General features: G+C 32.3%; 1 protein-coding gene across 1 annotated transcript; it reads right to left on the reverse strand.

The window, feature by feature from the left end:
* Positions 1 to 1,472: 1,472 nt before the first annotated feature.
* On the reverse strand, positions 1,473 to 10,779 carry LOC133782992 (serine carboxypeptidase II-2). The gene is made up of 10 exons (XM_062222489.1): positions 10,416 to 10,779; positions 9,917 to 10,024; positions 9,249 to 9,344; positions 9,061 to 9,153; positions 4,787 to 4,872; positions 4,433 to 4,696; positions 3,501 to 3,634; positions 2,930 to 3,025; positions 2,616 to 2,721; positions 1,473 to 1,893 (listed from the first exon to the last, which is right to left on the reverse strand). Exons 1-10 carry the CDS (start codon positions 10,690 to 10,692, stop codon positions 1,729 to 1,731), a joined length of 1,425 nt encoding a protein of 474 aa, XP_062078473.1. The 5' UTR covers positions 10,693 to 10,779; the 3' UTR covers positions 1,473 to 1,728.
* Between the last annotated feature and the right edge of the window lie 2,314 nt (positions 10,780 to 13,093).

The raw sequence follows: 13,093 nt of genomic DNA on the forward strand, positions 1-13,093 counted from the left end.
AATCATATTTTTGCATTTCCTTATTTGATTTTGTTGATTGGAGACATATATATTGGACTAGCTTTTGGTTTTGGGGGTATGTTGAATATTGGTATTGTTATCTATGGAGTTTAGCACTGACTCGAGGAGTGCCGTTCCTATTACGAATTCTCCCAATAGTAAAAAAAAGTATTATGACCCAATTATACAACACAAGTCCACGGTATGGAAAACCAACAACAAAGTCTAGAATATGGAAAATATAAACAAATTATCTAATGTAGAGATTTGAACTTTGAATCTCGTAGATAAACAAAGATTAACTACTTGATGGGTCTTTTTATGACGGGTCTTTTATGTTGGTTCTTTTATGTTAATTAGTACTATAATGTCAAAAAAAGAAAAAATAGTAATGTAGATCTACGTACTTTATACACATTCTATGTAAATATATTATTTATGTATTTACAAATTAATTTTAAAGAAGCTATTTTGCTTTGAAAACGAAAAGATAAATTGATAGACAATTTGTATTTATGATCTAATATTGTTTTTATTTTTTCTAATATTAGGGGAGTAAACTCGAGCTTAAACCTCTCTTTTCTGAAGAAATATATATAATAATACTACAAGAGTATGTTTATGAACAGTGTAATTTTAGGGGACAACTATAATAGTGCACATTTTTTATGCATTACCATGATGAATCATGCATTTTTACATACGTGTATAAGTTATGTTCTTAGTTTTTTTACATTACGGTATTTATTATAATCACAACAAACCTTCTACAAATTTTCAGAAAATATAAATAATTTAAGGTGCGAAAACAAGGTTCTAACTTTCAGTATTATCAAGCATACAAATATTGTTTTAAATCTTATTTTTAACGTCCTAAATTATCATGATTTTCCTAAAAATTTGTAAAAAATTCGTCGTAACAATAATCAACACCATCTTGTAAAAAATCTTGGGTTCACGTGTACAAATATATGATACAATATACTAGTGCATAAAAACATGCACCGTTATTATTATCCTTTATAATGCATTACAAACCAAAAGAAGCTTGCCTTTTAAATGTTTGATTGACTTTTTTTTTTATTGTAAAGGTGTTTGCCAACTCGAATATTTAGAAACTTAAATAAACATGTATGTTCTTAGAATGGGGATGAGATATTTGTTTTTACTTTAATTGTAATAAGTTTGTGATTATATCACATGCTAGAAAAATGAGTAATAAATAAATAAGATTGTTGTATCCAACTAGAATGGATAAAAATAAAGTTCCCATATATAATATACTTTTGATGTAGTATTGGGAGATAAAAATTAATTTTCAAACATCAAACTACTTAAATATTAATATTTTATTTCGTTTTCTTCTTCATATTATTTTTTAAATTCCCCAACCCAACTTAACACCCAGGTAAGGGACCAAACATGATTACAACAAAGATAAAAGATAAATACCAAACACAACATTGCAATCCTTTTTGGTAAAATGGAGAGTCTTAATTATATTCCAAATATGATTACAACAAATATAATTATCAATTACCAATTAAAGAAACCATGCTTGACATGATCATTCTGGGGCATGGTTACCCTTTTTGGCTTTGAATCATTCTCATGTTTTTTCTTGTTTTTCTTATAAAAATCACTTTCGTGGACCTGTGATAGCATGGTGTGGTAAGTTATTTCATTCCAACAGAAAAGAGGCATTCTACCAACAACGCAAAGGAAACCTCATGAGTCACTAACAAGCTTGAGACTCGATGGCATTGATGATCCGGCTAAGAAGGATTTGAGGATGGTGAGAGCTTGTTTTGGTCTGTGCAGAGGGACTTCATGGCCTGCTCCTCTCACAGACACAAAAGTGAGCCCATCATACTCTTGTGTCCATCCTCCAACCTGTTGATGATCATTTTGCATGAGTTTATTAAAACCAAATGTAGTCTAACGCATTACATGATAATTATGGTATTTATACTTTAATATGATAAGATTTTGATTTTTTGGCAGGACTGGTGCAATTTAATAGGACAACTAATAAAATTATCTAAGGGGCCGTTTGGTATAGGGTAATTTAAGGAGGAGAATGTGAATCTCAAAACATTACATTATTTGTTACAAGTTTTGGTTTATCTTTAAGCTCAGGAAAATGAATCCTCTGGTTTACCCTCCATGAGGTAATCTTAAACTTATCCACACAGGTGTGTTTTAGATACCCTTTCATTATAAACACGTGGACCCACACCTAATTCAATAAAAATGATAAATTATAACGTTCCCGGGTGTAACCAAACACTGTAATCTAACATTCCCTTATATCTAAGATAAGATTCTTATATACAACCAAATACTATTTTACATGATTCCGCAAAATCACATTACCATCTTTAACTTTCCACTAGGCAGAAAACTTTGAACTCTTTGTACCAAACAGCCCTAAATGGTCTCTAGTTGGACTTCAAGCATGATCATTTAATGTTAAGATAGTCTCCATAATCCTATTCTTAATCCATTTGCACTTAAAGGATGACCGGTAATATCTTGTTTTATATTGAAAAAATAAGTTGTGTCCTGGTTTCAGCATTTGATTTTTAATAACCAGATTTCTGAACATTACTTACATCTCCATCATCATACCAGGCACGCCATGGACCTTGAGTTGGAAGCTTAAGAGCGTCTATACTGTACCGAGTAGATGTAATTGGGATGACAGCATCTGTATCTCCACTGTCACATACAAAAAATGAATCAAAGTACAACCATTAGCTAATATTTTCCAAAACTAAACCGAATAGAAAGAATTAAAATGCTTGCTAGCTGAAAAAGAGTTCCTAAACCCCGTCAAAATTTTCTTTTAAGAAACATGTCATGTTTTGGAACATGTAACTGTGACAATAGGAGAAAACCATTATAAATTGAGGTGTTGAAATGGTACCTGAACACCCATATGCGAAGTCCTGAATGTATCAGCTCCTGGTAAACGTCCAGCACTGTTATAGGAGAATCCTTCCAGTGGGTATTTACCACCTCACTATTTATCAGAAAATATAAAAGTGAAGTTAACAAAATTTACCATTTGATTCAGCACCAAATTCCATTAACAACAATAGCTCTATAAAGATAGCATATAATGTGGCAAATCATGTCTAGAAAGTTTAGAAATTAGATGTCAAACAATCAGAATCCATTATCATTTATCTTGTTATGAAGCTAATGATTCATGGTCAAGTACATATAAATGTCTAGTACAGCCGAAGGCAGCTCGTGTCATACTACTTAAACATGACAAGAATTGATATGAGACTTGAGCAGCTTTACTTGTGAGCATACATCAGTATACTCAAGAATCTGCACATTATCAGAATCTACACAATTGTTCAACAAGAAATGGATGGATTCCAATCATCATGATGGAATGCTTGAGATACTTATAAGTTATTTCAGAAGTAGTTTATACAAAAAAAAAAAAACTAAGCTTTTATGATTTTTTTTCCAATAAGTTATACCTGCAAGTCTCCCATATTGGTGGCGCACAATCAACATTTACATGAAGTGCCCGTTTAACCTCAGGTGAATTGAAGTAGACAGTTGAGTGCTTCTCTGTGCAAGGATCATACTTTTGGCTAATGCGACCAACCCTCTATAACCGTAATAATCAGTGTTAAAAGTGAATACAACAAAATATATAAACTTACACACAAAAGCATAAGTTCAGTTTTCAATTTTAGGATAGTAAGAAAATTTTCCACGGTGATTACGTACATAAAACTTGTGGAGGATCAATATATTCAAATTTTACTTAAAACACAAATAACTTATACAACCTCACATTGTATAAACACTCGTTGAAATTCCTGTATTATGTGACAGGCAAAAGCACACAGGCCCCTTATTGAGATGAGGCTGTGTAGTCTGGCATTAAACATGAAATAATAACCCGTACTTTGCACTTTTGCTTGGAAAAGAACCATACATGCAAATAACTAGGATAATAATTACAATCTACGAGTTCCTAAACAGAAACAGAAATCAATAGAACTTTAACAACCAACCTTCCTCTATAGTAACTGAAGTTGAATATTTTTAGTGTTCAGATAGGAGGGTCCACAGATGGAAACATGATGTTCACAGAAGTTAGCTAAAGATGACTAGTCCTATAACATATAGCATGGTAGAGAAATGAAACTCTGAACAGAAAAAATGTCACCCTTACGAAAATATTCTCAATGAGCTAATGCTGAAAAAGTTGTATGTAAGGTGTGGTGCATAAAAGAAAGGTAGATTATCAAATGTCTAATACCCCATTCTAATATAGCACGTATATAACTATATATTCACCTCATGAGCATAATAAAAATATCTTACAGAAAAGAATTAGCAAAATTAATTATTTGTTTACTCCTTAAATAAGATAAGTGATTTCAAATCACATACTCACATGCTTTCTTTTCTGCAATTGATTTGTTTGGCTACCATTAGCATGGCAGGCGGGAGTGTAGATGCTATATGGATCAATGTCGCCAAGTTCTTTAGAAGCGATATCAAGAACCTTATCACATGAACTCGAGAAGTGTATAAATGGCTGAGAAACACATAGAAGGTTTAGTAATTTGTATGTCTCGTCAGATATCAAGCCAGCTGACCACATGAATTGGAAAAGCCCCAAGTGATCATGGTGATCGTCGGTTAAAGCATTTCCCACCTGCATTAAACAGATATCTTAGCTCTCTATTTCATCACATGATACACAAGAACCTGGGATTTTTCCTAGAGAAATGAATGAAACAAGTACCATATAACCCTTCAGATTAATGGCTTTTTCCTTTGTTGCAGAGTTGTGTTTTACAATTGCCTGGCTCAGCTGAGGAACATAATGTCCTAGTACATAGATGCCCACGAAGAAAACCACAATTCAAACAAAGTATTGGTCATATATGAATACATGTGTGTAAAATATGGTTAGTATGAAGAAATTGGAGAATTGATTGGCTCAAACATGAATTCAACAAATGAATTTTGAGATACTTGTTACTATTGCCTACACATCTTAATCCAAGAAATCAACATAAAATGAGTTTGAAAGTATTGACAACTAAGAAATCAAAGGCTTACAGTGTGATATAGCTGGAAGATTTTGTGTATTATTTTCTTTCCTTAGTTAGAATTTTTTTGATTAATTGTGTATATTCTGCCTTTATGTTTTTTATTCTTGTATAGCATATATAAATTGATGATCTCAATAAATCGTCTCTATATTTTCCTCCTATATTTCAACATGGTATCAGAGCTTTAAGATTCTTTTTTCTCCATTTTTCCTCTGGTTTGAACTGCGGTCACCCTCTCTGACTCCAGCGCACCATCTCTGACGCACCCCATCATTTTTTTTCTCGGTTGTGGGCTCTCAGTGAAGTCATCAAGATCACTCGGCTCCAATCTCGGTGTACCAAGGGTCTTCCAGTCGCACACTCCAGTCCGATCTCGACTTCATCTTCCAGGCGTCTTCCATTCCGATCTCGTTGTTCTAGTTGCCACACACTCCACCAGCTCTATCACGAGGTTACGAGGAGGTCCATAACTCAGTATCGGCCCAGCCCAATCATCTGACTTCTCCACACGATTTTTTTTTTCTAAGTGATGTCGACCGACGAAGAAGTTACGTCCCAAACCACTTGCCCCACCAACTCCACAAATTCGAACACCACTTCCTAGGTCTCGACTCAGTCCAGCGACTCCATGGGATCCGTCTACAGCCACAACAGTGGTTCTATTCAAATTACAACACACAAGCTTGGCTATATCACTGGTGACCTCCCTGCTCCTCCCTTGGATGATCCAACTTACAAGGTAAGGTAGGCTGAAAATTCCATTGTTCTTGCCTAGCTAATAAATTCAATGGATCCAAAACTTAGTCGCAGGTATCTGTTCTTCAAAACTGCAAAAGTATGGGATGCTGCTAGAAAAATGTATTCTGGCCTTGGGAATACCTCTCAAATATTTGAGATTCAAACCAAACTTAAGGAAATCAAACAAGGTACTATAACGATGACTCAATATTTTTCAAATTTACAAGATTTATGGCAGGAACTCGATCTCTACCTCAAGACCACACCATTATGTGTTGCGTGCAATATAATACAACGACAACAATAAGAAAACGAAAGGGTGTATGAGTTTCTTACTAGGATGAACAGCAACATTGATGAGGTTCGAGGACGCATAATTAGTCGCTCTCCTCTCCCTGGTACCGAAGAAGCATTTTTTGAGATTCGTCGTGAAGGGGCACGACGCTGAGCCATGCTTAATGCTTTGGATTCCCAATCTCTGGAAGGATCAGCTCTTGCTGCCAATTTTGGTTCACATGGAAAATTCAATCCTGATCCAAGGCCAAACCACAAGAGAGAGACCTTGGTGTGATCATTGTCAATGCTATGGACATACTCGTTCTACCTATTGGGAAATTCATGGCAAACCAGCCAACTGGGCTCCTCCGACATTACTCAGGGAACCACTCCATTCCCATTCAGTAAGGAACAACTTGCTCATTTATATACTCTTCTTAATCAGTCAGCTCTCAATTCTCCTTCTGGTTCTGGATCTCATAATGCATCTTGTTTTGTTGCACACTATGAAACTATACTCGGGGAGAACGATTGGCAATGCTAAGATTCTTGGTGGACTTTATTTCTTTGAAAATCGTCAACAAATAAAACAACCTAGTTTCTCTAGTTTGTCTTCAAGTTTATCTAATTCTATTTCTACTTTCAATTTTGAATCTGTTTCAAATAAAGACAAAATTATGTTATGACATTATTGACTTAGACTCCCGATTTTTTCATATTTAAAATATTTGTTTCCTACATTATTTTTAAATAATAAAACTAAGTCTTTCCAATGTGATATTTGTCAATTTGCTAAACATACTCGGTCTGCCTTTCCTCAGAAAAATTATACACCAACCTATAATTTCTCTTTGATTCATAGTGATCTATTGGGGACTGTCCAAAGTCACTACTTCTTATGGACATCGTTGGTTCATCATTATTGATGATCACACACGCCTCACTTGGGTCTATCTAGTCAAACACAAGTCTGTGTATTTCAAAATTTTCATAATATGATTCAAACACAATTTCAGACATCTATTCGTATATTACGAACATACAATGGCACTGAACATTTTAATTCTGTCTTGAGACCCTATCTCTCTCCAAATGACATCATTCATCAAAGTTCCTGTGTCAATACCCCTCAACAAAATGGTGTGGCTGAAAGAAAAAATCGTCACCTTTTAGAAGTGGCTCGGGCCCTAATCTTCACCATGCACGTTCCTGAGTATTTTTGGGGCGATGTTATTCTTACCACTGTCTATTTTATCAACTGCCTCCCTAGTCATCCTCTTCATTTTAAGACGCCCCATTATGTTCTTGCTTCCAATCCTCATATCTCTTCCAACTCTCTACCTGTCAAAACATTTGGATGTACAGCCTTTGTTCATATTCATCCTCGAGATCGTACTAAACTTGACCCAAGAACCGTAAAAACAATCTTCCTTGGCTATTCTCCCACTCAAAAAGGCTATAGATGCTATTGTCCTCTCACAAAGAGATCTTATAATTCTCGAGATGTCACATTATTTGAAGATACTCCATACTATTCTCCCACTTCGCTTCAAGGGAAGAAAAAACCACCTGGATTTGAAGAAAAAACTCCTAAGATTGTCAGCAAACTCAGCAAATCTCTCTATGGCCTAAAACAACTCCTCGGGCTTGGTTCAATCGTTTTTCAAGGGTAGTCAAGGGTCTTAGCTACACACAGGGTCAGACAGACCACACTCTGTTTATTAAACACTCAGGAAAAGAATAGATGACTGTCCTGATTGTATATGTTGATAATATAATAGTCACTGGCAACAATACCAAAGAGATCAATTAGATCAAAGAATTATTGGCAAAAGAATTTGAAGTCAAAGACCTTAGAACACTGAGATACTTTTTGGGTATGGAAATTGCTAGGAGCAAAAGAGGTATTTCTGTATCACAAAGAAAGTATTCACTTGATCTCCTAAAAGAAACTGGAATGCTAGACTGTAAGACTAGCAAAACTCCAATCGAACTAGGAAACAAAGACTGACTCTTTAAAGGAGAACTAGTCGACAAAGGAAGATATCAACAATTAGTTGGAAAGTTCATTTATCTCTCACATACTAGACCAGACATTGCTTTTGTCATGAGTCTAGTAAGTCAATATATACATGACCCACGACAAGGTCACTTCAATGTTGTGTATCGAGTTTTGAGGTATTTGAAGTAAACTCCAGGCAAGGGATTGTTTTTCGAGAAAACTCTTGAAAGAAAAGTCGAAGTATTCACTAAAGGAGACTGGGTCGGATCGATTGAACACAAAAAATCTACATTAGGATACTGTACTTTACTATGGGGCAACTTAGTAACATAGCGAAGTAAGAAACAGATAATTGTTGCTAGAAGCAGTGCAGAAGCTGAATACAGAGCCATGACTCGTGGAGTGTGCGAGATAGTATGGATAAAAAGACTACTGGAAGAATTACAAATTAAGTATGAAGCTCCAGTTCATCTTTACTGTGACAACCATTCCACTATTAGTATTGCTCACAACCCAATCCATCAAGATAGAATGAAGCACGTGGAAGTAGACCGCCACTTTCTTAAAGAAAAAATTGATGGAGGAATTATCAAAATTGAGTATGGGCACACTGATCAAAAACTTGCAGATATTCTTACCAAGAGATTATCTGAAAAAGTATTTGATTGCCTTATAAACAAGCTTGGACTCATCAATATCTATAGTCAAGCTTGAGGGGGAGTATTGACAGCTAAGAAATCAAAGGTTTGATATAGCCGGAAGATTTTGTGTATTATTTTCTTTCCTTAGAATATTTTTGGTTAATTGTGTATATTCTGACTTTATGTTTTTTATTCTTGTATAGCCTATATAAATCAATGATCTCAACGAATAAAATGACCAAGTTTTCATCACAATCAATCATCTCTATATTTTCCTCCTACATTTCAAAAGAAGGTTAATCACCTGCATAGCTCTCTCCTGTAATATAGAAGTCCCTTCCTTTGTACTGAGGAAAACGTTCAAACCATTTCAATAAAAATTCCAGATTGTCCTGAGCTGCAAAAGAGAAAAAAAAATATGTATGAACTAATTTTGAAGCTGCCAACACAGAAATAGTTTGCAGGGCAGGAAGGAGACATTGAGTATTATACCAGTCCTTTTGTCTCCATTTGTTAGCAAATCAGAGGACGTGTTTGAATATGAATAACCAACTCCAACAGGCGAATCAATAAAAAGAAGGTTAGCAACTGCAAAAATGGTAAGGCAAGTTAGAGAAGAGAAGCACTAATTGAGTTACAAGAGCTTCTATGCAGCCAAATACACACGAACAGCTCATTATTAACACTACGTATTTAAAACACTGTCCAGTTAAACCAACTAAATCGTATGAAGTCGAAAGCATACAAGAGAGACACACACACACACACAAAAAAAAAAAAACAAAGGAGCACACATGTTTAGAAATCACATGCTAAACTCAAACAAATGCACATAATCACTTTTATAACAAGGAGCATAAAGTGCAACTAGTGACTTTTATGAATCATGGAAAAATCGATATTGTAGAGCTTAAATTTGGAAATAAACCAAAAGAGCTTGATAACATACAGTACCCTTAAATAAGTTTCACTGTACATATTCTCATATAAGCAATTATGCTCACTCCGTTATGGTTGAAGTAAAAGAAATAACACATATTTGCCAGAAGCTATTCACATTCTGATCATTATCAAACAAAGGTAATTTTAAACTTCAACTAACTACCATTTCAACTACCTTTTATCTACCATTAACGCAAAGATTTGCAGAAGTTACATACCTTGATTCCAAGAGTAAGGATTTAAGTAAAGGGTCTTGGCATCTGGCTTAATATGAAATGGGCCAATTTCCTCCGCCTCTCCATAAGCAATTGATGAGCATCCAGGACCTGAAAGAAGTCAAAGTTAACATACAACAAGAATACACAAACTAAACAAAAGAGCTAGAATGCTTAAAAGGTAAAACACCTTTAAAACAATACCACTTTAACAAACTACACAAGCTCTATCAATAAAAACTTAAAGATAAGAAAACCAATTTAATGGCAAAAGGAAGTGAGAGAAGCTCTTTTTCCTCCATAAACTGCAGCAAATAATCAAGAATAAAGGTCTAAACGCCATACAATGACTGAAAGACTCAAAAAAACACAGCAGAAAAATTAAAAATGAACACTTTTCATTCACCCATTATCACAAACACTACTAAAACCCAACCCAATCATCAAATGAAGAAAAAATAAATAAAAATCAAGTGTAGTCAAGAAAATTCTGAAGTTTGACCTCCATTTAGCCAGAGAACAAGGGGCTTAGAGCCAGGATCCTCAACAGCCTCAACGAACCAATAGAAAAAAGCTCTCCCAGCCCCCTTATTCACTGTGACATAGCCAGAATAGTGTTCAAAGCCCACGTTGAAAGTTTGACCAGGGAGCTTTCCAACTCTGTCCAGCTTCTGTTGGGAAAGTGGGTCAGTGGAGAAGCTCGAAACAGCAATACCCAGGTGGAGGATGACGATTATGGTGAACAATTTCAGAGCAAGAAGCCCTCTTGCGTTGAACATTTTCTCGATACTCTTTCTCAAGAAAGTAGTAACCTTTAAGCAAGGAAAAGGCAGTGTTGTTATGATTGATTGGAAGACAACACATGATGCTTGCCCCAAGAACTCTGGCTTTTATTATTATTATTTTTTTCAAATTTATCTTATATTATTATTATTATTATGTTTTAACAATATTTAATTTGGCTTTGCTAACAACATTGGTGGTTTTCTCTGACAGGATATGGCACATCATCAAATACTATGATGACATTATATCTATTCTATATAAAAAAGTGTACAAAAAGTGTAGAAAAATTCTTGGTTTTAATTTTTTTTTAGTTAATTTTAGCGAAATATTTTTATATTTAACATAATATTTTTATATTTAGCAGTAGTTTGTAAACATAAATTAAACTTAAATAAATAATTAAACAAATTAAAATAAGATATTTCTGAGATATTTTACAATCATAATTATTTAAAGTAATAAAACCATATATTTTATAACTTAAATCAAATTTAATCAAACTTAATATTATATTAAACATATAATATATAATCATTTGTTGTCACTGCTACATTCAAAAACTAGAACAAACATAAACTTAAACAAAAATAAATATATTAAAATAAGATATTTTATGATAATTTAAATAATTAAATCATATTTATTTAAAAATAATAAAGATATGCATATTACTTTTTTATCCTATAAATTTGTGTGATAGTTTGTTTTTATCAAGTGATTTGAGCTTTTTTTTCTTCATCAAATTCACCAAATGACATTGCGAGATATATTAGAATCTAAAAATAGTTGATGCATATATACTACTATCTACACTATGACTTTTTCTATTCTTATTTTATTTCTATTATCAATTTTTTTAAAATATTATTCTATTTTATATATATATATCATGTAATCATGTAAATACATATATATGTCAACGTTATATTTAAATGTCATATATGTAAAATTATTAATATAAATATTTATATATAATATAGAACTATAATTCATTCGATTATAAATATATATATTTTTAAAAAAATAGTGAATTAATTTTTATTAAAATTATATACAATATTTACAATTTTAAAACTAAATAAACGTGCATTGTACGTTGCTTTTACCTAGTATATAGAAAATTATAACACATATTTTCTAACCAAATATGTTAAGACATTACGCATATATCATTGGAGATTTTTCACTCTTTTATTAAAAAAATTCCGTGGACACATACATAAAAAAAATAATGTTTTTTATCAATAGTTTTCTTATTCTTTGGAGATTTTCATGAATTTTCCTAACAAGAGTTAATCTTTATAAATCCTATTATCAATTAATAAGTTAATAAACATTGGGTTTTGGCAAAATAGTTTTTTTTTTTAATTTTATTTTACATTTTGGCCTAATAATATTTTGTAAAATGATATAAAGATCTCTAAGGTATAGTATTCGAATCTCATTTTATCATTTTAAAATTTTGAAAATAATGAAACTTACAAGAATAATTAATTGATAAAATAGTTTTAAAAACAAAATTTAAATCAATATTATAATTTTATGTTCTAAAATAAAAAATAAGAAAATTATGTTTTTCTTATTCCAAATCATTGTATTTTTAAAATAGTACAAATTTATCACTTTTTTATATTTTTCATATTTTCTATTAACCATATATTCAGTTTTTTAAAACTCAAAAATAATTTTTAGATATTAAGTCAATCACATTTTCAAAAATATATTTTCAAACTATAAATTCAAATTTTTATTTCAAAAACACACTTTTTGAAAATGCAGTTTTCCAACCGTGAACTAATCATATCCTAAATAATCGGTTAAGAATTTCAAACACCATAACCATATTTAAAGTACATACAGAAGTTATTTTGCTAAAAAAAATATATCAAAACAATACCAAATTGCAAAATGGACTCTAAATTAAAATATTTCCACTAATTACTCTAACCATTTTGCCAAACACGCGTATTGTCAATCATATAACTTGACATCATTAGAAAATTAAATAATGATGATATAATCTCAAGATATTTGCATAAAATCTTGATGATAAAAAACAATTGGGATCTCATGATCGTGTTTGGTATGCATTATTCTTTATTTATATATAATTATAAATTGGTTTTTGGTTGATACCCAAGTTGGAGTAAAGAGACAATAGTAGCAGCCTTTCTAACAGCCTTTCGATTAGTTTTTTCCAACACGTGAATGAGTACCATTATTTAAGTAAACTCCAACTTCTCTAGTTTACTTTATACGTCTTCTTTTTAATTTTTATTTTTATTTTCAATTAAAAAATACAAAATAAAAAAATGATAATCACTCACTAATAGTATTAACCACATCATGTCCTATTCATATAAATATAATTAGTTTTAAGTTAATCATGCTTTC

This window comes from Humulus lupulus, chromosome 6 (assembly GCF_963169125.1).
Source record: "Humulus lupulus chromosome 6, drHumLupu1.1, whole genome shotgun sequence".
Classification (NCBI taxonomy): domain Eukaryota; kingdom Viridiplantae; phylum Streptophyta; class Magnoliopsida; order Rosales; family Cannabaceae; genus Humulus; species Humulus lupulus.